Genomic DNA, 27,933 nt, shown 5'->3' with positions numbered 1-27,933 from the left:
CTGTAGGGGGAGGAGGGGACATACAAGGGGAGGAGACCGATCAGTGTTCTGCTGTTCTGGGAACACAGATCGCTCTCCTCTGAGCTGACAGGACGTGGATCTCTGTGTTTACACACAGAGATCCATGGTTCGGCCCCGTTAACGGGCAATCGCGGGTGCCCGGCGGACATCGCGGCCGCCGGGCACACGCACCGGGTCCCGAGCAACGCGGCGGGGCGCATGCGCGCGCGCCCCCTAGGCGGCCGGGAACCCGAGGCCGTCATATGACGTCCACCCAGGATGGGCGATCCCATCTGTGGACGTCATTTAACTATAGGCGGGTAGGGAAGTGATTAAAGTGGACGGTTGCCAGATAACTGCCTTGCTGGATTCTGGCAGTCTAGTAACTCTAGTGCATGCCAGTCACGTGAACCCCCAAAAGTTGCAGCGACAGCTAATGGGTGGGGTATTCTTTTACATGTCTTCGGTGTAGCGCTACCCCCACAGGAGCTGCTGGTGAATGTTGGTTATCTCCCACCCTGTACAGCCAGGCACATTCATTTTTCAATCACTCCTGAGACAAGAAGCAGTCCTTGCAGATTTTTTATTTTTTATTTATTTATTATTTAAGGCGATTGAACTTGGATGGGGGAAAGGGTTATTATGGGATGCCCATTTGATCAGTACAAACTCTTCAGGGACACAAACTATATACATCCAGTATATACACACTCCTCTTCTACCTCCAGCACAGACTTGCTTGTAGAGCGACAACTCCCAGGACTGATGGGAGGATCTGACACTGACTCAGTCAAATCCAAAGCAAATGCCCTGCTCCGTGTCCTGTGATGTACGAAAAAGAAAAGCCGTTTCCCGCTAAAGGAGCAAGAAAAAAATAATAATGGCGAGACATGATCTCAAGGGGGAGAGAGAGGTTTGGGGGTACATTGGAGATGGTAACCTGGACATACACTTTGGGGGTCTATGTATAAAAAATGTTACTGTGTGGATGTGACCAACATTAGCACAAACAGGGCAAAAATTGCCGTACTTCCTCTATTATGTGTGATTCTTCTTATTTCGTCATCACCATCTAGTGGCCATAATGTGCGCTTTTTTCCAGAAATATCCCGATCAGAAAAAATAAATTGTGGGCACTAGATGGCCCAGATGATATGGGAATCACACATAACAGAGGACGTATGGCAATGTTCATCCTGAATTTAAGTGACCCTTTTACTTTCCATGCATGGACAGCAACCATGGTCCCTATAAAATAAAAAAAAACATACACCTAATTTTATTCTAGAAGCTCTAATCTCTACAGTGATGTATATGTGTATTTTATTTAGATATCTTTGTATAATATTAGGTTATAAATATCTGTATAGACATGTGTATTGTGTTATTATAGTTTACTAAATATCATTTTATTTTTATTTACTGACTTCATGAAGATATGACCCCTATCAGAGATTCTAGCTCAATAACCATCATTTCATCCAGTCGTTCTCGGAGGCAATTTTGACATCCAAACTCCGATCTTACCAGAATCTGCCCCATGTGGTGTCATTTCTGGAGATCTTTAGATGTGGGTCAGTCTTGGGGTCCCATCTACATTGATTGGAGGGTCTGACCGGTACTAATAGTCATTGGCTGTTTTACATTTTTAATGGAATTTCATGAACTTTTTAATAAACAAATAATCAAAAAAAAGAAAATAGCAACAGAACTTGGAGATAATATTCTGGTACGTTCGGTGGAAGCTTTAGTGCTAAAGCTGATAACTCTACAACATTGAGATGTGTCCCAAATAATGATCATATCTTCTGAGCCTCTTCACATTGTATGATCACTGCTGGTCTGGGGGTTGGAGTTGGGTTGGGAGTTGGAGGAGACTGTATTGTCCTTCTGCCGGATGCTCACCCTGGGAAAGGGGTCCAGACGGGATGTACAGAGGATTCTTGAGGACCTCAGCTGGATCCTAAAAGGAAAGATTGAGACAGAAAGTGTCACCTGGTATATTTCCCCGTTATTACTGTCATTGATATAAAATAAGACCCTAATTGGTGTCAGTAGGATAAAATAAGACCCAACGTTGCTCTCATTGTAATAAAAGAAGTCCCAACATTGATGTTAGTGGAATAAAATAACTCCATCATTGCTGTCAATGGGATAAAATAAATCACTTTGTTGGTGTCAGTGGGATAAAATAAGCCCCATTGTTTGTGTCAGTGGAAAAAAATTAGTCCCATCATTGGTCTTAGTGGGAGTAAAATAGGCCAAATTTTTTGATAAAATAAGTCCCAACACTGGTGTCAGTGGAAGTAAACTAAGGCTCATCATTGGTGTCAGTGGGAGTAAAAAAGTCTCAATGTTGGTGTAACGAGCCCCTGCTCGCTCCGTTCCACTCTCCCGACACTCCTGTGCGGCTATTGAATCAGATCGCAACTTCTGATGGTTCGGTCAACCGATGCTCCGGGATTCAAACCACAGTTGTGATAGCTCAGAACAAACACCAGGCAGGCTGTATGTAAGTTCAAACAGGAATCTGAATTTTATTGGATGCACACAACACACTTTTACACACAGCAGTTTGAACACCCCGCCCCCAATAACCACTTTCCTATTGGTCAATTGTAAAGTACACTCTATTCCTCACGTAGGTCCTCTTGGCCATGCAAATGAGGACTTAAAACAGGGTCAGCAGGGATTGGTCCAATAGCTTGAATAGGAGGACTGATATGTGTAATGACACAGAGAAGCCCCAGGGGGCAATTAAAGTACATAAACAAACGGTCAAACACCGAACAATGCCTTCCTTCCAGACTACCGAGCCGTCTGGAGGGGGTTAGCCTTAAAACAGGGCAGAAGACCCACCACTGTGTAATAGAATCAAAGGAGAAATACTTCAGTATTCCAAGGTTCATGACAGTTGGTGTCTGAGGGAGTAAACTAAGCCTGCTGGTTGCTCTTTCTGGGCCCATTACACAACACACGTGAACCATGATCCCGTGGGGATATATAAGACACTTTGGGGATGCATTTGCTGTGTACCACCAGTGATTCCAGGGAGGTTCCTATCCTCCTGGGACAACACTGTGTGTGCCCGGTTCTCCCATGGGCTTTCACCACCAAAGCTCTTGGGACAGACACCCCTAGATAGCCCTCAGCCTTCAGTATTGCATGGTTGGACCTTGAGCCAATATACAGTGGGGACGGAAAGTATTCAGATCCCCTTAAATTTTTCACTCTTTGTTATATTGCAGCCATTTGCTAAAATCATTTCAGTTCATTTTTTTCCTCATTAATGTACACACAGCACCCCATATTGTACACACAGCACCCCATATTGTACACACAGCACCCCCATATTGTACACACAGCACCCCATATTGTACACACAGCCCCCCATATTGTACACACAGCACCCCCATATTGTACACACAGCACCCCATATTGTACACACAGCCCCCCATATTGTACACACAGCACCCCATATTGTACACACAGCACCTCATATTGTACACACAGCACCCCATATTGTACACACATCACCCCATATTGTACACACAGCACCCCATATTGTACACACAGCACCCCATATTGACAGAAAAACACAGAATTGTTGACATTTTTGCAGATTTATTAAAAAAGAAAAACTGAAATATCACATGGTCCTAAGTATTCAGACTCTTTGCTGTGACACTCATATATATATATATATATAACTCAGGTGCTGTCCATTTCTTCTGATCATCCTTGAGATGGTTCTACACCTTCATTTGAGTCCAACTGTGTTTGATTATACTGATTGGACTTGATTAGGAAAGCCACACACCTGTCTATATAAGGCCTTACAGCTCACAGTGCATGTCAGAGCAAATGAGAATAATGAGGTCAAAGGAACTGCCTGAAGAGCTCAGAGACAGAATTGTGGCAAGGCACAGATCTGGCCAAGGTTACAAAAAATTTTTGCTGCACTTAAGGTTCCTAAGAGCACAGTGGCCTCCATAATCCTTAAATGGAAGACCTTTGGGATGAGCAGAACCCTTCCAAGAGCTGGCCGTCCGGCCAAACTGAGCTATCGGAGGAGAAGAGCCTTGGTGAGAGAGGTAAAGAAAAACCCAAAGATCACTGTGGCTGAGCTCCAGAGATACAGTTGGGAAATGGGAGAAAGTTGTAGAAAGTCAACCATCACTGCAGCCCTCCACCAGTCAGGGCTTTATGGCAAAGTGACCCGACGGAAGCCTCTCCTCAGGGCAAGACACATGAAAGCCCACATGGAGTTTGCTAAAAAAACACCTGAAGGACTCCAAAATAGTCAGAAATAAGATTCTTTGGTCTGATGAGACCAAGATAGAACTTTTTGGCCTTAATTCTAAGCGGTATGTGTGGAGAAAACCAGGCACTGCTCATAACCTGTCCAATACAGTCCCAGCAGTGAAGCATGGTGGTGGCAGCTTCATGCTGTGGGGGTGTTTTTCAGCTGCAGGGACAGGACGACTGGTTGCAATCGAGGGAAAGATGAATGCGCCAAGTACAGGGATATGCTGGAGGAAAACCTTCTCCAGAGTGCTCAGGACCTCAGACTAGGCCGAAAGTTTACCTTCCAACAAGACAATGACCCTAAGCACACAGCTAAAATAATGAAGGAGTGGCTTCACAACAACTCCGTGACTGTTCTTGAATGGCCCAGCCAGAGCCCTAACTTAAACCCAATTGAGCATCTCTGGAGAGACCTAAAAATGGCTGTGTCCACCAACGTTTACCATCCATCCTGGCAGAACTGGAGAGGATCTGCAAGGAGGAATGGCAGAGTATCCCCAAATCCAGGTGTGAAAAACTTGTTGAATCTTTCCCAAAAAGACTCATGGCTGTATTAGATCAAAAGGGTGCTTCTACTAAATACTGAGCAAAGGGTCTGAATACGTAGGACCATGTGATATTTCAGTTTTTCTTTTTTAATAAATCTGCAAAAATGTCAACAATTCTGTGTTTTTCTGTCAATATGGGGCGCTGTGTGTACATTAATGAGAAAAAAAATGAACTTAAATGATTTTAGCAAATGGCTGCAATATAACAAAGAGCATAGTTGCCAACAGTCCCGATTTTCCCGGGACAATCCCGATTTTGGGACCCTCGTCCCGATTTAATCTTGTCCCGAGTGTTTTCCCAAATTTTTGGGTTTGTCCCGAGAAAATCGTGAATGTTTTTGTAAAAAAAACGGCAACGGCTCCACAAAAATGGCCGCCGTCGCCCCACGAGTCAGTCAATGAGTTGTTTCCCCTTGTGTTCAGTGCAGGGGAGAGGGGTAGCCAATCGGCTTCTCACTTCAGTGTACAAATAGAAAATTCTATTGTACACTGAAGCCTATTGGCTACAGGGATTGGTGACTCCCTCTCCACTGAACACAAGGAAATCCTCCCTCCGCTCTGCCCCGTGTGTGACAGTGTCTCGTCTATGACGAGAAGAGAGGGGGGCCGCCGGGGAGCAGCCACTCATGAGTCACTGTGACATGAGAGAGAGAACTTACTACAGACACGCTTCCTGTGCTACTCTGCATACTGGCTAGTTGGTGATGTGGCCTATAATGTGCACCCTGAGGTGCCCCATGCCCTAATGTGCCATGTGCCCTAATGTGCCATGTGCCCCGATGAGCCCCATAATGTGCCATGTGCCATAATGTGCCCTTATATGTGCCCTGACGTGCCCCATGCCCTGATGTGCTATGTGCCCCATAATGTGCTCTGATGTGCCCCATAATGTGCCATGTGCCTTGACGTGCCCCGACGTGCTATGTGCCCTGATGTGCTATATGCCCTGATGTGCCCTGTGCCCTGACGTGCTATGTGCCCTGATGTGCTATATGCCCTGATGTGCCCTGTGCCCCATAATGTGCCCTGATGTGCCCCATAATGTGCTATGTGCCCTGATGTGCCATAATGTGCCCTGATGTGCCCCGTGCCCTGGTGTGCTAAGTGCCCTGATGTGCCCCGTGCCCTGATGTGCCATGTGCCCTGATGTGCCCCGTAATGTGCCATGTGCCCTGATGTGCCCCATAATGTGCCATGTGCCCTGATGTGCCATAATGTGCCCTGATGTGCCATAATGTGCCCTGACGTGCCCCATAATGTGCCATGTACCCTGATTTTTCCATAATGTGCCCTGATGTGCCCCATGCCCTGATGTGCTATGTGCCCCGTGCCCTGATGTGCCCCGTGCCCTGATGTGCCATGTGCCCTGATGTGCCCCATAATGTGCCATGTGCCCTGATGTGCCCAGTGCCCCATAATGTGCCATGTGCCTTGATGTGCCATAATGTGCCCTGATGTGCTATGTGCCCCATAATGTGCCATGTGCCCCATAATGTGCCATAATGTGCCCTGATGTGCTATGTGCCCTGATGTGCTATGTGCCCTGATGTGCCCCGTGCCCTGATGTGCCCCGTGCCCTGATGTGCCCCGTGCCCTGATGTGCCCTGACGTGCTATGTGCCCTGATGTGCTATATGCCCTGATGTGCCCTGTGCCCCGTGCCCCATAATGTGCCCTGATGTGCCCCATAATGTGCCCTGATGTGCCCCATGCCCTGGTGTGCTAAGTGCCCTGATGTGCCCCGTGCCCTGATGTGCCATGTGCCCTGATGTGCCATGTGCCCTGATGTGCCCCATAATGTGCCATGTGCCCTGATGTGCCATAATGTGCCCTGATGTGCCATAATGTGCCCTGACGTGCCCCATAATGTGCCATGTGCCCTGATTTTTCCATAATGTGCCCTGATGTGCCCCATGCCCTGATGTGCTATGTGCCCCGTGCCCTGATGTGCCCCGTGCCCTGATGTGCCATGTGCCCTGATGTGCCCCATAATGTGCCATGTGCCCTGATGTGCCCCGTGCTCCATAATGTGCCATGTGCCTTGATGTGCCATAATGTGCTATGTGCCCCATAATGTGCCATGTGCCCTGATGTGCCATAATGTGCCCTGATGTGCTATGTGCCCTGATGTGCCCCGTGCCCTGATGTGCCCCGTGCCCTGATGTGCTATATGCCCTGATGTGCTATGTGCCCTGATGTGCTATATGCCCTGATGTGCCCTGATGTGCTATGTGCTCCGTGCCCTGATGTGCTATATGCCCTGATGTGCTGTGCCCCGATCTCCTATGCACTGATGTGCCCCGTGACCTGATGTGCCTTGTGGCCCGGTGCCCCGTGCCCTGTGCCCTGATGTGCCCCGATGTCCTGTGCCTCAATGTTGTGTGCCCTGATGTGCTGTGTCCTGATGTGCTGTGCCCTGTACGCTGATGTGCTGGGCTCTGTACCCTGATGTGTTGTGCCCTGATGTGCCCTATACGCTGATGTGCTGGGCTCTGTACCCTGATGTGTTGTGCACTGATGTGCCTTGTATCCTGATGTGCCTTGTGCCCTGATGTGGCCTGATGTACCATACCCTGGGCCGGTCTGGATGAAGTCCAGGGCCACATTTTTGTCCTAGTCCAGCCGTGGCCCCCTCCCCCATATCACCACCATACCTGCCCCCTCTCCCCCATGTCATCACCATACTTCTTCCCCCCATGTCGCCACTATACCTGCACCCCCTCCCCCCATATCACCACCATGCCTGCACCCACCTCCCCCCATGACAACACCATGCCTGCATCCCCCTCCCCCATGCCTGCACCCCCTCTGGCCTAGTCAACACCATGCCTGCACCCCCTCCAGCCTAGTCACCACCATGCCTGCACCCCCCCGGTCACCATCATGCCTGCACCCCCAAATCACCACCCTGTCTCCACCCTTCCCCAAGTCAGCCTGTAACACCCCAAGTCACCATGCCTCCACCCACACACCTCTCTCCCCTTGTCACCACTCTTGAGGAGATGTAGCTAGACTGTAGCCAACACTCCATCTGCAGCTAACACTCCGCTGGGGACACCTGACGTAAGAGGTACTGTACTGGGAATGCCTGATGGAAGGAGGCACTCTGCTGGGGCACCTGATGTAAGGACAGACTCTGCTGGGGGCACCTGATGTAAGGATGAACTCTGCTGGGGGCACCTGATGTAAGGACAGACTCTGCTGGGGGCACCTGATGTAAGGATGAACTCTGCTGGGGGCACCTGATGTAAGGATGAACTCTGCTGGGGGCACCTGATGTAAGGATGAACTCTGCTGGGGGCACCTCATGTAAGGATGAACTCTGCTGGGGGCACCCGATGTAAGGACAGACTCTGCTGGGGACACCTGATGTAAGGACAGACTCTGCTGGGGGCACCTGATGTAAGGATGAACTCTGCTGGGGGCACCTGATGTAAGGACAGACTCTGCTGGGGGAACCTGATGGCATCTGGTGGCAGGCGACGTAGCAGGTGACACGCTCAGTGGTCCCACTGATTCTGCATTATGGTGAGTTGAATGATTTCATTTTATATTACAATGTAATAATAGAAATAATGCGCTATAATCATCCTGACACCATAACAACCATGGTGCCGGGATGATTGAAGCGCCAACACCAGGTGTTTGGAGTTTCTTTATCTGCTGATGGTTAAACTCTGGAATACACATTGCTATTGTGGTGTAGGATCTGGGTCTGCTGTCCCTCCATCCCTCTCCCTCTACCCGCCTTTCCTCTCCATCCCTCATTCATCTCAGACTCTAACCACAACCCATTTTAGCCACGCCCTTGTAAGCCACACCCACTATTTCACGTAAACCACGCCCTTTTTGTGCATTTCCTTTTCCTATGCCACGCCTACTGCTGTATGCCCCACCCCCTAATTTTAGGCTGACTCCGCCTACAGCCAAAAAAGTGTCCCAAAAAATTTTTTTACAATGTTGGCAACTATGCAAAGAGTGAAAAATTTAAGGGGGTCTGAATAATTTCCGTCCCCAGTGTATATATACACAGTGGGGTTGATTTACTAAAACAGGAGAGTGCAAAATCTGGTGCAGCTGTACATGGTAGCCAATTAGCTTCTAACTTCAGCTTGTTCAATTAAGCTTTGACCAAAAAACCTGGAAGCTGATTCGTTTCTATGCAGCGTTGCACAAGATTTTTGCACTCCCCAGTTTTAGTAAATCAACCCCATTGCATGCATTCACTCCAGAAAAAGTGAAATAAATCCATGAAACTTGTCAAGAAATTCTAGATGCATACATATTTTCAAGACACGGTGTATACATTTTATTGATATTCCACTCTAGATCTTAGCATGCAAATCTTTTTATGATCATCTCATAGTATGAAGCAATATTGGCTCTTAATATTTTATTTTGCAAATATGCCTGTATATATATGAATTCTAATGCATCATTGGTATGCATATGAAACCGTTTTTTACGCTTCTATATACAAGGTGTTATACTACGAGAAATGTGTACTTGCTGAATAAATATGTCATGTTGTTTACTATTTTTGTAGTCGCATTCATGTGCCTCATTTAAAGTCCCAAACCCTCCTTTGTATCTATAAGTCCCATCATTGGTGTCAGTGGGAATTTAAAAAGTCTCATTGCTGGTGTCAGTGGGAGTAAACTGATGCCGCGTACACACGATCTGACTTTACGGCAGACTTGGTCCGGCGTACCGGAGTCAATTCGATCGTGTGTGGGCTCCAGCGGACTTTTTTTTCTCAAAAGTTTGACGGACTTAGATGAGAAACATGTTTCAAATCTGTCCGACGGACTCGAGTCCGGTCGAAAAGTCCGCTCGTCTGTATGCTAGTCTGACGGAAAAAAAACGACGCTAGGGCAGCTATTGGCTACTGGCTATGAACTTCCTTGTTTTAGTCTGGTTGTACGTCATCACATACGAATCAGTCGGACTTTGGTTGATTGTGTGTAGGCAAGTCCGTTCATTCGGAAAGTCCGTCGTAAAGTCCGTCGAAAAGTACGCCGGACAAAGTCTGCCGTAAAGTCCACTCGTGTGTACGTGGCATAAGTCTCATCATTGGTGTCAGTGGGAGTAAAATAAGGGTCATCATTGGTGTCAGTGGGAGTAAAATAGGGGGCCATCATTGGTGTCAGTGAAAAATAGTCCCATCGTTCGTGCCAGTAGGACTCAAATAAGCCCCATCGCTGGTGTCCATGGGATAAAGTCCCATTGGTGTCAGTGAAATAAAATAAGTCCCATCATTGGTGTCAGTGGTAGTTTAAAAAGTCTCATCATTGGTGTCAGTGGGAGTAAAATAAGGGTCATCATTGGTGTCAGTAAAAAAAGTCCCATAGTTGGTGCCAGTAGGAGTCAAATAAGCCCCATAGCTGGTGTTCATGGGATAAAGTCCCATTGGTGTCAGTGAAATAAAATAAGTCCCATCACTGGTGTCAGTGAAGTAAAATAAGTACCATCACTGGTGTCAGTGGGAGTAATCTAAATCCCATCATTGGTGTCAGTGAGATACAATCAACCTCATGGTTGGTGTCATTAGGATAAAATAGGTCCCATTGTTGGTGTCATTGGGAAAAAATAAATGACCATTGGTTTTCAATTGTTATGTACCTGAAGCAGTTTTGCTCCACTGCGTCTGCTGTTGGGCAGAACTATACTGGGACTGTAGGGCGGGAGAGAATTCTACCTATAATCCTGGGTACCAGCATTCCATCACTCAGCACCCCACTGCTATTCTGCAAAGTCTGAGACCTCCTGGATCTGGTATTACTGCCTGGAACACGGATACTACTGGGCAAAATCTCAGGACTGTTTTGCAGGATCTGGGACACTTAGTGACTGTGCTTCAAGAGAACATGTCATTTTTGAAGGAAGGACATTGCTGGTAGGGACTGGGCCTTCCCATCCATCCTCATTCGGGGTACTTTGTCGCAATAAGTGGGCTTAGCACTATATGACCATATAGTGTGACCAAACCCCCGTATTTTTTGAATATGTTCAGGTTATCAGGTGTTTTTAACTAGCCCTGCAGGAAATGTCATTCTTGTATGTATGCGCTGTAAAATATTTTGTACTGTTTGTAGGTCTTACAGAAGCACCATCTTGAATTTAAATGCATTGTATGGTGTGCCCCCCAAATATGTTCTTGTATTTTTGAAGGAAGGACATTGCTGGTAGGGACTGGGCCTTCCCATCCATCCTCATACAGCAGTCATATATCAGAGGTACATCCTGTATATCCCTGCAGGGATATGTTTTATCAACTAATGTGACTCTCTATTCATTCCCTGGCTGTGATGTGATCAGAAGTTGGATCTCACCTCTTGAGTAGCCGGTATCTCCTGGTAGACGTGGGAAGGTCCGTTGTATACTTGTTCATTGTTTCTCAGATCATTGGCACTGATGGATCCCATCTTCTCCTCAAGCTCCACCTGCTGTGAATTGCATCACAGCAATAAAAAGCACAAATAAGCAAACTGACCCACCAGATCTGAGATCACAGATTGGGCTGATCTTAAGGCAGCCATACATGAATTGAAATTCGTTCAGTTCAGCAAGGACCGGCCAAATTACGCATGTATGGGCAGGCTGGTTGCACAGAAGTCAATCTACCGATCGACTTTTGTACAACCAGCTTGTTGGGTTTGTCCCAATTGATTAGTACCACTGGCTATAACCAGCAGCAATGACCAGTGAATTCTGACAGCGGGGAAGTCTCCTCACTGGCAAAATACAATGACTCAGCGGGAAGGATTCCCCATCCACACCGAATGTGTGGATGGGGGAATTGGGTCTTATTTTTTTTTTTCGTTGCATTAAAAAAATGAACAATGTATGGGCAGCCTTAGAATAACAAGTATGAACTGATAAGATAGACCACAGACACTGGTAAGTCAGACTCACCTGAGAGAAACTGTGCCAATAGGGGAAGGAGACTGGAGCAACTGGGGGAAGAAATTGTGGGAATTGGGAGGAGAAACTGCAGGAACTTTGGGGAGAGGCTGCAGGAACAGGAAGAAGAAACTGCAGGAACTGGGGGAAGAAACTGCAGGAACTGGGAGGAGAGACTGCAGGACTAGGAAGAAGAAACTGCAGGAACTAGGAGGAGAGACTGCAGGACTAGGAAGAAGAAACTGCAGGAACTGGGAGGAGAGACTGCAGGACTAGGAAGAAGAAACTGCAGGAACTAGGAGGAGAGACTGCAGGACTAGGAAGAAGAAACTGCAGGAACTGCAGTCCTCGGCGCTCAGAGCTGTCAGCTTCCACATCCCATCAGAAGCATCTGCATCATATGGTGGGAGACTATCTGGGGGCAAAAACAGAGATGTAGAACTTTCCAGTCGATGATCCACTGGGTCATGAGAATAGACCACTGGCCAGAACTTGCCCAGTATGCAATTGAGCTGCTGGGCTGCCCTGCATCCAGCATGGTTTGCGAGCGAGCATTCAACGCTGCCGGAAGTTTTGTGACAGATAAAAAAGTGCGTCTGTCCACGAAATCCGTTGACCGGCTGACATTTATCAAAATGAATCATTCCTGGATTAGCAGCAGCTATCAAGCCCTTGATGCCGATGTTGCCGATTAAGTGTTTTTGGGATGTGGAGTCTCTGAAAGACTGTCTAGGCTGCCTAGCATTGTGGGTGTTGATTTTATCTGGAAGACATTTTTTGGTGTAGGTTTCATGGGCAGAATTAACACCCAAGGACCAATTTTTCCGTACCTGTTTGACAGGTGCATATCATTTTAATTTTTTACAGCAGGGCCAATTCTTGCTTTCATCAAGAGTACCTCTATAGGGTTACGGTGTGAAGGCGCCACCGACACCTAAATCCCAATTTTTCCTTACTTGTTTCTTCTATCCAAAGTCTGTGGAAGAGACACCAGAATTTATCCAAAAAACCTCTGATCTTGTTCCCAGTGCTCTACATTGTGGCCTCACCATACAGACTGGCTCACAAGCCGTTGTTTACAAAATAAAGAAAGCTTGCAGGGAAAAATGTAATTTTTGCTGCAGCATGTTCTATACACGGTACAGATGCGCCACTTTACAGGTAGACTAAGGGGGCCCACCAGGCACTATATTTAAAGGAATTTTTATTGTTTCACTTTAAGCATCAATAAAAGAAATGATCTTTTTTAAAGAACTTTTGTTGCATTGATACTTGTCCCCAGGGCAGTACCCAGATCCCCATACACTTTGTATGCCCAATAACTTGCATATGAGCCTTCAAAATGGGCACATGTGATTTTTTTCCAGTTTGGTTCCTATAGACTTTAATGGGGTTTGTTGTTAGGCTCTAAACTTTTGTAATATTCAAAAGCTCTGGTGCGAACTGAATCGGGGGGTGTTCGGCCCGTCTCTGCTGGGAAGAAAGATTGCAGGAACTGGAGGGAGAGAAAATAGGTACCAGGAGGAAAGACTGTAGGAACTGGGAGGGGAGACTGCCGTAAAAGGGGGAATGGGGGAAGAGAATGTAGGAACTTGGAGGAGAAACTATGAGAACTGGGGGGGGGACTGTAGGAACTGGGGAGAGTGAGTATAGAAACTGTGGGGAGAATATCTAGGAACTGGAAAGAAAAACTGGGAACTGGGAGGGGAGACTCCCAGGAACTGGGAGGAGATACTGCAGGAAGTAGGAGTAACTGACAGAATTGAGTTGAGGTGCTGAAGGAGCTTGGGGAAGAGACTGCAGGAACTGTGGGAAAGAGTTTATAAACTGGGGGAAAAAGAGATGGTAGGAGCCCTGAGGGGTGACTGCAACAACTTGAAGAGGGTAGACTGCTGGAACTAGGTGGAGAGACTGTGGGAATTGGGAGAAGATGCTGCAGGAACTGTGGGAAAAGAATTAGAGTAGACTATGAACATTGGGTGGAAAGACTGCAGAAAATTTGGAGATGTGTTTAATGTCTTCGGAAGACAGACTGTGGAAAATAGACAGTGATTGGGGGTGTCTGTCAAAGATGTGGCCACTGGTAAGAAAATAAACAGTATAATCTAGTGCCCTGGGACAGCAGTAGCCAGTATATGGAGCTATAAGTACTGTGGTTACAGAAAAGCAGCACAGACGTAAATTGGTGAAAATGGAGTTGGGGCTCAGAGGTACCCTGGGGCAGGGGGAGATAAACATGCTTAAAGTGGTTCTAAAGTTCTAAGGTCTTTTAACTCAATGCATTCTACACTATATTACCACCAAAAGTATTGGGATGCCTGCCTTTACAAGCACAGGAACTTTAATGGCATCCCAGTCTTAGTCCGTAGGGTTCAATAATGAGTTGGCCCACCCTTTGTAGCTATAACAGCTTCAACTCTTCTGGGAAGGCCATCCACAAGGTTTAGGAGTGTCTATGGGAATGTTTGATCATTCTCCAGAAGCACATTTGTGAGTTCAAGCACTGATGTTGGATGAGAAGGCCTGGCTCCCAGTCTCTACTCAAATTAATCCCAAAGGTGTTCTATCTGGTTGAGGTCAGGACTCTGTGCAGGCCAGTGAAGTTCCTCCACCCCAAACTCACTTATCCATGTTTTTATGGACCTTGCTTTGTGCACTGGTGGGTAGTCATGTTGGAACAGGAAGGGGCCGTCCCCAAACTGTTCCCACAAAGCTGAGAGCATGAAATTGTCCAAAATGTCTTGGTATGCTGACGCTTTAAGAGTTCCCTTCACTGCAACTCAGGGGCCAAGCCCAACCCCTGAAAAGCAACCCCACACCATAATCACCCCTCCACCAAATGAGTCCTGACCTAAACCCGATCGAACACCTTTGAAATGAATTAGAGCGGAGACTTTGAGCCAGGACTTCTCGTCCAACGTCAGTGCCTGACCTCACAAAAGCGCTTCTGGAAGAATGGTCAAACATTCAAAATAGACACACTCCTAAACCTTGTGGACGGTCTTCCCAGAAGAGTTGAAGCTGTTATAGCTGCAAACGGTGGGCCAACTCAATATTGAACATTACAGACTAAGACTGGGATGTCATTAAAGTTTATCTGCGTGTAAAGCAGGCGTCACAATACTCTTAGTAATATAGTGTGTGTGTATTAAGGTAAAAAACATTTGGGGTGTAGCTCCCCCCCCCGCTCTAGCCCCCCTCTTAACGTACCTGACCCCCATCTCGATCCAGCGATGTGCATGAGAGCAGAAGCTTTCCCTTTCCTCATTTGCTCACACAGCAAATGAAGCCATTGGCTCCTGCGTCTGTCAATCATCAATGAAGAGACGGGGCCAAGCCACGCTCCATGGGTGACTAGACACACAGAGCGCAGCTCTGGATCGAGCCTACTTGAGTGCCCCTATAACAAGAGGCTTGCTATTTGGGGCACTCGGCAGGGGGGAGGAGCTAAGACCGCCGGCGGAGACCCAAAAAGAAGTGGATTGGGGCTGCTCTGTGCACAAAGCAGGTAAGTATGACATGTGTGATATTAAAAAAAATTGCTTTAGAATCACTTAAACAATGAGTGTGTTGGGAACCTGGGCAATGACGGCTGGTGCTCAATATTTTGGGAGGGGGGTGGCAAACAAGGGGTCCTAGAAGCTGCCTCTTGGCAGGTGGTGGTGCGGGCTCCTGGAAGCTGCCCCTGGCCCCCCTCGCTTGCACTAGCTCCCCCCTGCGCAGATGGGTCAGACGCCATCCATGTCCAGCAGGTGGTGCTGGTGATCCGGGGTAGGGCTCCTGGAAGCTGCCCCTCCACCTGCTGCAGCTTGCTGTGACACCGGCCCATTGCTTCTCCTCCCGGCGACTGAACAGGAAGCATGTCCTGAGAAATGATTAGCCAGGAAGTCCTAAGACTCCTCCCCAGCCAATAGGGTCTCGCGACACGCTTCCTGATTGGCCGGGAGGAGAATCAGGAAGACAATAGTGAATATTTATTCGCTATTGTCACACAACTGGGTGGGCTCAGGGCACAGTGCTCTGCACCCCAAGCCCACCCTTTTTTGAAGCCATTAGAGCCTCAGGCTCTTATCATGTGCTTAAAAAAAAAAAAAAAGATTGAAATCAATGCATCCGGCGCCCTGCATGTAGATTAGGGGCATGGATTAGGCCCCATATGGAGCGGCCTCTACTGGACCTGGCCATTGCTCATGGTGGTGGGGGCATTGCAGAATACAGAAGGTCTCTAGAGAGGGCGCTAAAGAGTCAGATTGTATGCTAGCAGGGAGTATTCTCTGAGCTCCCTGACTCCCTGTAAGGAGCAGAAACTGAAATCGAATTCTATATTACGTGATACAAGCTAGGATGGATCAATAAACCAACATACTGTATGTGAGACATTCTGAGAGTCCAGAATTATCCCCATGAAAGATTAGCCAATCATATCATTTTCTGCACCCAATAAACCAAACATGATCCTTACCTGATCACTAGCGCCCCCTACTTCAAGGTTTCCTTGGGGAAAAAAAAGACAATGTGGCTGTTATTGTGACTAAGGGGAAAACAAAGTAAACAACGCTAAATTACTGAGCCATGTGCACAGTGATGGAACCTAAACTAATCGCCATTATTATCTTAACTGCTTCAATACCAGGCACTTTTACTCCCTTCCAGCCTAGGCCAATTTTCAGCTCTCTCACACTTTGAATGACAATTGCGCTGTCATGCAACACTGTACCCATATGACATTTTTATAATTTTTTTCCCCACAAATAGAGCTTTCTTTTGGTGGTATTTTTAAATAACGGAGGGCGGGGCCACCCAGTGACCCCGCCCCCCCTTTGACGCACGGGGACTTCCCTGTGGCATTCCCCGTGATGTCAGAGGGGGGCGGACAGGGAAGTCACTGTGCGTCAGAGGGGGTTGGGTTTACCGGGTGGCCCCGCCCTCCGTTATTTAAGAACCGTCAGAAGAGGGGAAGCGTCACATAGCGGGAAACCTCCCACCATGCTGGATGCAGAGCGGCCAAGAAGACGAAGGGAAGAAGACGCCGGCACCGCGGAGGAAGATGCCAGACGAGAAAACCGAAGGAAGAACTAGAAGAACCAGAAGAAGATGGAGGAAGAAACCGAAGGAAGGTAGAAGATAGAAGAAAGAAGAAGCATTTAAATAAAGGAATTGTCAAAAACTGTCTCCTGTCATTTTTAACATTTTTGACACTTTTTTTGTGAAATGGTAGGGGTACTTTTGTACCCCCTTACCATTTCACACAGGGGGGAGGGCCGGGATCTGGGGGTCCCCTTGTAAAAGGAGGCTTCCAGATTCCGATAAGCCCCCCGCCCGCAGACCCCCACAACCACCGGGCAAGGGTTGTGGGGATGAGGCCCTTGTCCTCATCAACATTGGGACAAGGTATTTTGGGGGGCCACCAAAAAGCACCCTCCCAATGTTGACGGCATGTGGCCTGGTACGGTTCAGGAGGGGGGGCGCTCTCTCGTCCCCCTGTCTTTTCCGGCAGCCTGCCAAGTTGTGTGCTCGGATAAGGGTCTGGTATGGACTTTTGGGGGGACCCCACGCCAATTTTTTTTAAATTTTGGTGCGGGGTTCCCCTTAAAATCCATACCAGACCTGAAGGGCCTAGTATGGAATTTAGGGGGACCCCCACGTCATTTTTTTTTTTTTTTAATTTTGGTTCAGGGTTCCCCTGTGGGGAATTCCCATGCCGTTTTTATCAATGCACTTTTATGTGTATTGTCAGACCGGCAATGCAATAATAGCCGCGAGTAGTTTTAAATGACTTTTTTTCCTTTGAAATGTAATTTTGCTGTCAGACTGTTCTAAACACAGGAAACATGCGCCCCTTTACAGGCATACTATAGACACCCCCCAGGTACGAAATTTAAAGGAATATTACACTTTTATTGTTTCACTTTAAGCATTATTAAAATCACTGCTCCTGAAAAAACGGCAGTTTTTAAAACTTTTTTTTGCATTGATCCATGTCCCCTGGGGCAGGACCCGGGTCCCCAAACACTATTTATGACAATACCATGCATATAAACCTTTAAAATTAGCACTTTTGATTTCTCCCATAGACTTTTAAAGGGTGTTCCGCGGCTTTCGAATTTGCCGCGAACACCCCAAATTGTTCACTGTTCGACTCAAACTCGAAGCTCATCCCTACTCCCTGATTAATAGGTTCTCTCTGGAGAGGAGGCATATGGATAATAGAATGCAATATATGGAAAACAAAATAGAGGAGTGCACAGACAGTGAATGACCTAGTAGATGCATATACAGAGCAAAAAGATGACTCTCTGTGGATCAAAGGAAAGCTGGCGGACCTCGAAGACCGCTGTCATTATCAATAACATTAAAATATGCGGCATCCCTGAGTCCATTCTGCCTAAAGAACTGCACAAATATGCTAGCTCCTTGTTCTCTAATATGTTGCCAGAACTCTCCCCAATTGAACTCACCATAGACCATATTCATAGAATACCCAAACCCCGCCACCTGGAAGAAGCTGTCCCCAGAGATGTTCTCCTGAGGGTCCACTTCTATCAGGCGAAGGAACAAATCCTCTCGAAAGCAAGGGAAATATCCACCCTCCCAGCACCGTACTATACCTTACAAATGAGAAGGCAGCTAAGAACGGTTACAAAAGTCCTAACTAACCATAAGATTACATACAAATGGCGCCACCCAGCTACCATCCTGGCCACCTACAACGGAACCCATCATACAAAATCCACCTTGGAAGGAGGGATGAAACTTCTCCATACATGGGGAAAAATCCCGGAACCCCCTTGCAACCTGCCTGATTCACTCAGAACAGCAAACCCCTTTCATTTTGAGCATAACCGGGGGCACATCAAGGATAAACAAAAGTGATCCCTTTACCCTAAAACTTACATAAATGAGCGACAGCAATAAGTCTGGTCTGGCTATATGCTCAATCAACCAGTTTCTGAACTTCCCCCCAAGTTTGATCAGCATCTCTCAAGAGTTGCACACTGCTGCTGTTATACTTTAACCACTTCAGCCCTGGAAGATTTGGCTGCTGAATGACCAGGTCATTTTTTACGATTCGGCACTTCGTTGCTTTAACTGACAATTGCGCTGTCGTGCGACATTGTACCCATACAAAATCGACCCCCTTTTTTCCCACAATTAGAGCTTTCATTTGGTCGTATTTAATCACCTCTGCTGTTTTTATTTTTTGCGCTATGAACAAAAAAAGTGTGACAATTTTGAAAAAAACACAATATTTTGTACTTCTTGCTATAATAAATATCCCCAATTTTGCAAATGTTTCCTCGGTTTAGGCCGATATGTATTCTTCTACATATTTTTGGTAATAAAAATCGCAATAAGCGTATATTGATTGGTTTGCACAAAAGTTATAGCATCTACAAAATAGGGGATATATTTATAGCATTTTTATTATTATTTTTTTTTTTTTTTTACTAGTAATTGCAGCGATCAGCGATTTTTATCGGGGCTGCGACATTATGGCGCACACATCGGACACTTTTGGCACAATTTTGGGACCATTCACATTTATACAGCGATCAGTGCAATTAAAAATGCATTGATTACTGTGTAAATGTGAAGGCAGTGAAGGGGTTAACCACTAGGTGGCGCTGTAGGGGTTAAGTGTGTCCTAGGGAGTGATTCTGTGGGGGGGATGGGCTACGTGTGACACAACACTGATCACCGCTCCCGATCACAGGGAGCTATGATCAGTGTCCTATCACTAGGCAGAACGGGGAAATGCTTGTTTACATCAGCATCTCCCCGTACTTCCTCTCTGTGAGATGATCACGGGTATCACCACGGACATCGAGTCCGCGGGACCCGTGATCATGCTAACGGAGCTCCCAAAGGGGGGCGCACGCAAGCCGCCTCTTGAAGGGCAACATACAGGTACGTTAATCTGCCTGTACGTGCCCTTCTGCCACAGTATATCCGCGTGAGGCAGTCGGGAAGCGGCTAATATTACAACTGTACGTTTATGGTAACAAGGGGCGTAACATAGGCAGGCTAATTCTAATCAGGACTCGAAAGAATGCAAACACATAATGAAAACATTATTAGTGCCGTGTGCACAGTGAGGGCAGTGTACAATACATACAAAATACAGTAGAATACAACTATATAAAGAACTTAAAAAAATTTCCTTTACAATCTAATATGTCTATAGCTACTTATTGATCAATTGTATCTATTTTCCAATAAACTTTATATGCTTCTTTTTGTATATCTTTTGTGTACTACTACTTGGGCCATTAAAGTCCCGTAAGGGGGAATTCCTTCTCCACCCCCTGTGAGGAGATGCCGCTGATCGGCTCTCCTTCGCTTCACACTCTGTCACTGTGAGTCGAGGAGAGCAGATAAACGGAACTTCCGTATTTACATGTGGCCGGCTATGATTGGACACAGCTGATCACAAGGGTAAAGAGCCCCGTCATCAGCTGTTTATCGGGATCGGAACACGGCACGACCGCGATCGCCGCGCTGCACGGCCAGACTGGGGCGACGTCGTATGACATCACCCCTGAACAAGAGGGGATCACACCCGTTGTCATTTTACTATACGGCGGGCGGTGGGTTGTTAAAGTGGAGCTCCACTTTTTTTACAAGCAAATTGCATGTCATACTGGATGGTACAGACAGTTCAGTCAGTATCCTTAATGATGTGGGATCCTCCGCTCAAAGACGGGCTTAAACCAGAGTGCTTGTGTCTCATTACCTCCAGGAAGAGAAGAGCCCCAGGTGCTGGTTAAATGCTGATGCAAGTAGAAGAGAACAAGAAGACCTGGACAGCCGCACACCGGGATGGATAAATCCGTCTTTTTATTCGAAATACAGGATCATGGGGTACACAACACGACTGTGGGGTGGTACAAAAAAAAACTGACGCGTTTCGCACTTACACCAAGTGCTTACTCATAGCTCAGAGCTATGAGTAAGCACTTGGTGTAAGTGCAAAACGCGTCAGTTATTCTTGTACCACCCCACAGTCGTGTTGTGTACCCCATGATCCTGTATTTTGAATAAAAAGACGGATTTATCCATCCCGGTGTGCGGCTGTCCAGGTCTTCTTGTTCTCTTCTACTTGCAGTCAGTATCCTTGTTAAACAACTTCTGCTTAAACAAGCTGCATAGGGAGTTGATGGCTTCATTGGATGTTTATTAACAAAGTTCTGCTCTACAAAGTAGGAAGTCCAACATGTCTATGTAATAATCAAATATGGCTGCACCCATCTACATATATAATAAATACTGATTACAGAAACAAGGTAAAGCAGATGGGATTTGAAGGAAATATTTAGCAGGGCCCCGATATAAGGGTTCATGAATGATGTACAATGACCTGATTAACCAATCAGAAATCTTCTCTTAGCTGGAATGAAATGGTCATTGCCTTAACCTGGAACACATAGATGGGGATCTCTTAATGATCTCTTACTACCTTTAAGAAAATACGACTGATTAGAGATTAGAATAATTTTTTCCTTACGTTGATGTTTACGATTCGCCAACCAAAGAAGAAAAGAGCAGACCACCAGAATGAGCAACAAAGCCAGGCATGGGAGGAGGATGTGTATTATACTGAAAGTAGATTAAAAGAGAATAAATAAATAAATATCAATAGCCCGTTAAGTTGACAGCGCTATATAAGTACAATAAATAAATAAACTTTAATGTTTTGGTTTTCTTTAATTATTGAAAGTATCTTTTTTTTTCCCCAAAAAAATGTGTTTAAAAAAACGCTGCGCAAATACCGTGTGACATTAAAAAAATTGCAACACACACCATTTTATTCTCTAGGGCCTCTGCTAAAATATATATATATATAATGTTTGAGGGTTCCAAGTAATTTTCTAGCATAGAAAAAAGTAGATTTTTACATGTAGGAGCGAAGTGTTAGAATTGGCCCGCATGGGAAATGGCTAATTAAAAAAATATACATAAAACCTATTTTTATGTGCAAAAAAAAAAATGTATATAACGTCCTCTACAATCTAAATTCTAAATTCTACACTCTACCCATACTGCAGACTTCAAGTATTAAAGCTGAAAGGCCCTGGTCGCCAGATGAATCTACTAAGTGTCCCCCTGTACTTCTCGTGGTGGAGCACGTTGTGTTGTGAAGTGGAGAAGGTTGCACGGTGGTCGGTATTTATCTGTACTGAACAGAAGATTCTTCCAGAATTGCACTATTGTAATAGTGGACATTGGGGATTTTATGAAGACATTATAAACATTTTTTTGCGCATAAAAACAGGTTTCATGTATATTTTTTGATGTTTATTGAACTAAAAGAGACGCATGGGATTTTTTTTCCCCCAGTCATTCTTACCTAGGTGGATGCTGCATCAGATGCCGCCGATCGCTCGGTTCTCACAGCTCCCTGAGCAGAGAGATGGTGACGATCAGTCACAGCTCCGCCCCCCGCTCAGTGCTCACTGGGGTGCTGGGCTATGAAGGGGGGCGGGAGCGACTGGCTCAGTGGCTCAGGCTTTCAGTGGCTTGCTGATAGGCTGAGCCAAGTGCCAGTCAAGGCATGTGGGCGGATCCCGCCTCCAGTGTCACCATCTTTCCTGAGCCTGGACCGGCACCATCTGCTGAAAACGGGTCACGGGAGTGCAGAGTGGACTTCACTCCAGTGATCCAAAGTAGAAGAACAGCCAAATGAGCTTTCCCTGTACTTCTTCTTTAAGCATAGTTGCACTAGTTTGGTATATTGCTTATTGTATTTGCACAGTTTCTGACTAAGTATGTCAATATACACTAATGGGAAATACCCTATTTTTCGCTCTATAAGATGCACCTGACCATAAGACACACGTAGGTTTTAGAGGAGGAAAACAAGAAAAAAAAATATTCTGAACCAAATGGTGTACTAAAATATTTACCAGTGCCAATTAAATGCAGCCTTACCAGTCCCATGAAATGCAGCCTGACCCCTGCCCATGAAATGCATCTTTACCAGTCCCATGAAATGCAGTCTGACCTGTGCCCATGAAATGCAGCCTGACCTGTGCCCATGCAATGCATGTTTACCAGTCCCATGACATGCAGTCTGACCTGTGCCCATGAAATGCAGTCTGACCTGTGCCCATGAAATGCAGCCTGACCTGTGCCCATGCAATGCATCTTTACTAGTCCCATGAAATGTAGTCTGACCTGTGCCAATGAAATGCATCTTTACCAGTCCCATGAAATGCAGCTTGACCTGTGCCAATGAAATGCATCTTTACCAGTCCAATGAAATGCAGTCTTACCTGTGCCGCCTGATCTGTGCCCATGAAATGCATCTTTACCAGTCCCATGAAATGCAGTCTGACCTGTGCCCATGAAATGCATCTTTACCAGTCCCATGAAATGCAGTCTGACCTGTGCGCATGAAATGCAGTCTGACCTGTGCCCATGAAATGCAGCCTGACCTGTGCCCATGAAATGCAGCCTGAATGCAGCCTGACCTGTGCCCATGAAATGCAGCCTGACCTGTGCCCATGAAATGCAGCCTGGCCTGTGCCCATGAAATGCATCTTTACCAGTCCCATGAAATGCAGTCTGACCTGTGCTCATGAAATGTAGTCTGACCTGTGCCCATGAAATGCAGCCTGACCTGTGCCCATGAAATGCAGCCTGACCTGTGCCCATGAAATGCAGCCTGACCTGTGCCCATGAAATGCAGCCTGACCTGTGCCCATGAAATGCAGTCTGACCTGTGCCCATGAAATGCAGCCTGGCCTGTGCCCATGAAATGCATCTTTACCAGTCCCATGAAATGCAGTCTGACCTGTGCCCATGAAATGCAGCCTGACCTGTGCCCATGAAATGCAGCCTGACCTGTGCCCATGAAATGCAGCCTGACCTGTGCCCATGAAATGCAGCCTGACCTGTGCCCATGAAATGCAGCCTGACCTGTGCCCATGAAATACAGCCTGACCTGTGCCCATGAAATGCAGCCTGACCTGTGCCCATGAAATGCAGCCTGACCTGTGCCCATGAAATACAGCCTGACCTGTGCCCATGAAATACAGCCAGACCTGAGCCCATGAAATGCAGTCTGACCTGTGCCCATGAAATACAGTCTGACCTGTGCCTATGAAATACAGCCTGACCTGTGCCCATGAAATACAGCCTGACCTGTGCCCATGAAATGCAGCCTTACCTGTGCCCATGAAATGCATCTTTACCAGTCCCATGAAATGCAGTCTGACCTGTGCCCATGAAATGCAGCCTGACCTGTGCCCATGAAATGCAGCCTGACCTGTGCCCATGAAATGCAGCCTGACCTGTGCCCATGAAATACAGCCTGACCTGTGCCCATGAAATACAGCCTGACCTGTGCCCATGAAATACAGCCAGACCTGAGCCCATGAAATGCAGTCTGACCTGTGCCCATGAAATACAGTCTGACCTGTGCCCATGAAATACAGCCTGACCTGTGCCCATGAAATACAGCCTGACCTGTGCCCATGAAATACAGCCTGACCTGTGCCCATGAAATACAGCCTGACCTGTGCCCATGAAATACAGCCAGACCTGAGCCCATGAAATGCAGTCTGACCTGTGCCCATGAAATACAGTCTGACCTGTGCCCATGAAATACAGCCTGACCTGTGCCCATGAAATGCAGTCTGACCTGTGCCCATGAAATACAGTCTGACCTGTGCCCATGAAATACAGTCTGACCTGTGCCCATGAAATACAGCCTGACCTGTGCCCATGAAATACAGCCTGACCTGTGCCCATGAAATACAGCCTGACCTGTGCCCATGAAATACAGCCTTACCTGTGCCCATGAAATGCAGCCTGACATATGCCCATGAAATGCATCTTTATCAGTCCCATGAAATGCAGCCTGACCTGTGCCCATGAAATGCAGCCTGACCTGTGCCTGGCGAGGACGTCATCACATCCACCTGTCACTGAGATAGAAGACAGAGCAGCCCATTTTTTTTGGGGGGGGGGGGAGAAGTGCATCCTATGGAGCGCAAAATACGGTAATGGCACTTTAAGGATACATGATTGCCCACATATTGTTTGGTCCTAAGTTGTATTAGCACATAGTTCCCAGCTGTCCCTGATTTCGAGGGACTGTCCCTGATTTGGAACAATGTCCCTCTTTCCTCCTAATTTGTTCTCATTTTAGTCTGATCTGTATAGATGCATATAAAATGCACTATTTATCTTTCAAAAAGGGTATCACAGTGCCAGTGGTGGCAAACAAACCACCCCTCCCCCCAAGCGACAGGCGGCACCTTCCCCCCCTCCCCCGCTCACTGTCTGCCGGTCGTCTGGCACTTACACCATCTAGGTGGTGGGCAGCGGCTCCTGTGTCCTCTCCGTGATGCATCTCCTCCCCTCTTCCTAGTCGTCCAATAGGATCGCCTGTCCTTTCAGCCAGTCGGGTGACGGGTCTCAAGACCCGCTTCCTAAATGGCCGAGAGAAGGATCAGTGTTACAATAACAAATATTCATTTGCTATTGTAACACACCTGGTTGGGCTCGGTTCACATTCTCTGCACCCCACCCTATTTGGAAGCCTATTAGAGCCTCTGGCTCTAACCAGGTGCTTCAAAAAAAACACCCCCAATTGAAATCCATGCATCTGGCGTCCTGCAAGGGGCCAGACGCATGGATAGGGGGGGGTGGCGCCCGTGCGCCCTTAATGCTCGGGCCGCCCCTGCACAGTGCTAAACCTTTTATTCAATTTCTAAATTGTTGCATTTGTAAATGTCAAAATCCGATATAAATGAATAGTAGTGGTAAAAAAAGCACTTGTGAGTTTAACTAACCTTTTTTTTTCTGTATAATTCTCCTTTAGGGGGGTGTGGCAGGAGGCGTGTCCTATGCCTACATACTTTTACTAATAGGTGTCCCTCACTTTCATCTCAAAAAGTTGGCAGGTATGCCAGCGCAGTGCTGGGACAAGATCATCCAGTGCCCAGGGCAAAGATGCCAAATTGCCCCCCCCCCCCCCTTTCAATATGTGTGAGCTTATGAGGAAGAAGGAGAGAGAGAGCACAGCCCGCACCTCCTCCCGGCTCTCTCCTCCTCTCCTTGCCACTTCCAGCGGTTGGCTGACAGAAGTAAGAAGTAGTGATGCCGCTGTCACTACTCCTGCCAGCCATATAGTAGAAGGAACTTGTGGTGCCCCATCCCTACAATACATGCTGTGCCCAGGGCAGCCATTCCTGCTGCCCACCCCTTGTCCCGGCCCTGTACTAGCGTCTCACCTTCATATTATTTTATGGATTTAACTTTCATGTTTTATTGGAGAGTTCAGCAGTCTGTGGATTGTGCTGAATCATTGGATGACCACACTGTCCAGGCAGATTGAGATCTATGAGGGCAAGTCCATGCATAAAGCTTGGTTTGAAATAGAACATAAATATGCCATCCCTTCACCCTGAGGGACCCTACTACAAATACTCAGTGCTGCCACCCATAAAGACCGAGGACGTGTTTATCTTCCAGCAGAGGAAATGAGGATAAGATCATTGTGTGGTTTTTAAAGCAAATAGGGAAGTAGATGAGAAACACATCAGATCACATAATTTGCTTTATTTCTTCAAATAACGTTATAAAAAAGCCAGTAGCTTTGCAGTGAGTTTTTCAAAGTTTTTTTAACGTTTTTGCAATAGTGTTTTTTTAGCATTTATTAGCGGGTTTTTTTTATTTGAAAAAAATAAATTTTTTTTTTTTTTTCAATGGATCAAAAATGTCAAAAAACGCTGGTGAGCCGCGTTTTTGAGCGTTTATTGGCGTTTTTTGACGATAGAGCATTTTTACAGTTGAAAACAGCTAAAAAAAAACATCTCTCAGAACCCACTAGTGTTGGGGGGGTTTTTTTAGGCTTAATGTACATGGGACATTTTACAACCTCTCCTGAACTGTTTAACTTGACAGATAGTAACCCACGTTTAAAACGTCCGTTTTGCCACGTTTAGCGGCGTTTTGCCGTGTTTGCGTTAAGAAGTGTTTAAAAAAATTTTTTTTTTTTTTTTTTCAAAAATAGTCAAAAATTAAAAACACCTGTAAAGCCAAAAGACACCTCAGCCAAAAACTGCTGATAACAGCCTATCTGGGCATGGAGACATAGGATAACATGATGGGGAGTTTATTGACTGTAGAAAAAAACACCTGAAGCCAAAAACAGCCGCTGTAAAAAAAACATCCAAATACGCAAAGTTTGTTTATCTGAGGACGCGACTTGAAGCCTCAACACCTCATATCTGATAGGAAGGTTCAGCAGCGCCTCTTTTTCCTGCAAAGCATCCACCAATAATCTGTTCCGTCTTTATTATAGTTCAATAGAAATGATTTTGATGCATTGTTGCAGTCTGGTATGCCTATTGAACAACAGCAGATAGCCAAAACTGCTCAGTGATTATTGGTGGTCATCAGTTCCTTATTTCATAAATTGGAAGATATTTATTTGAGGCCATCATAAAAAAAAATTTGACTCTAATATTAGGACCACTTACCGTATATACTCGAGTATAAGTCGAGTTTTTCAGCACATTTTTTTGTGCTGAAAGTGCCCCCCTCGACTTATACTCCAGTCAAGCACTTTTCTACAGCAAAAAATTTCATTTTCTGAACCGAATTTGGGGCCCCGTATCTCAGGGCCACTTGGTGCTAGGAACCCCAAGGTTGGTATGCAAACCCAGTGGAACTGGTATCATAACATATCCAAAGCTGGGGTTCCTAGCTCCAAGTGGCCCTGAGATACGGGGCCCCAAAATCGGTTCAGAAAATGTCATTCTCTGCTGCAGAAAAGTGCTTGACATTTTCTGAACCGAGTTTGGGGCCCCATATATCAGGGCCACTTGGTGCTAGGAACCCGCAATTTGGTGTGCAAACCCAGTGGAACTGGTACCATAACATATCCAAAGCTGTGGTTTCTAGCACTAAGTGGCCCTGAAATACGGGGCCCCAACACCGGTTCGGAAAATGTCATTCTCTGCTGCAGAAAAGTGCTTGACATTTTCTGAACTGATTTTTGGGGCCCTGTATCTCGGGGCCACTTGGTGCTAGAAACCCCAGCTTTGGAAATGTTATAGTGTTATCTCCACTAGGGTTGCACCCCAAATTTGGGGTTCTTAGCACTAAGTGGCCCCTAGATATGGGGCCCCAAATTCGGTCAACTGTGTCCATCTGCAGCAATG

At 46.5% G+C, this 27,933-nt stretch overlaps 1 protein-coding gene across 1 annotated transcript in view; it reads right to left on the bottom strand.

Annotated features, from left to right (window-relative positions):
• Positions 1-505: 505 nt before the first annotated feature.
• Positions 506-27,933, bottom strand: part of LOC141126877 (uncharacterized) — a 39,074-nt gene continuing 11,646 nt past the window's right edge. The window contains exons 5-8 of the mRNA XM_073612910.1: positions 21,264-21,355; positions 16,221-16,252; positions 11,188-11,301; positions 506-1,963 (exon numbers count right to left, since the gene is read on the bottom strand). Coding sequence (XP_073469011.1) covers positions 1,832-1,963; positions 11,188-11,301; positions 16,221-16,252; positions 21,264-21,355 — 370 coding nt within the window. The 3' untranslated portion in view covers positions 506-1,831. The remainder of the gene's footprint in view (positions 1,964-11,187; positions 11,302-16,220; positions 16,253-21,263; positions 21,356-27,933) is intronic.

This window comes from Aquarana catesbeiana, linkage group LG01 (assembly GCF_042186555.1).
Source record: "Aquarana catesbeiana isolate 2022-GZ linkage group LG01, ASM4218655v1, whole genome shotgun sequence".
Taxonomy (NCBI): domain Eukaryota; kingdom Metazoa; phylum Chordata; class Amphibia; order Anura; family Ranidae; genus Aquarana; species Aquarana catesbeiana.
The sequence above is the reverse complement of the archived record's forward strand: the minus strand, read 5'-3'. Positions and strand labels throughout refer to the sequence as shown.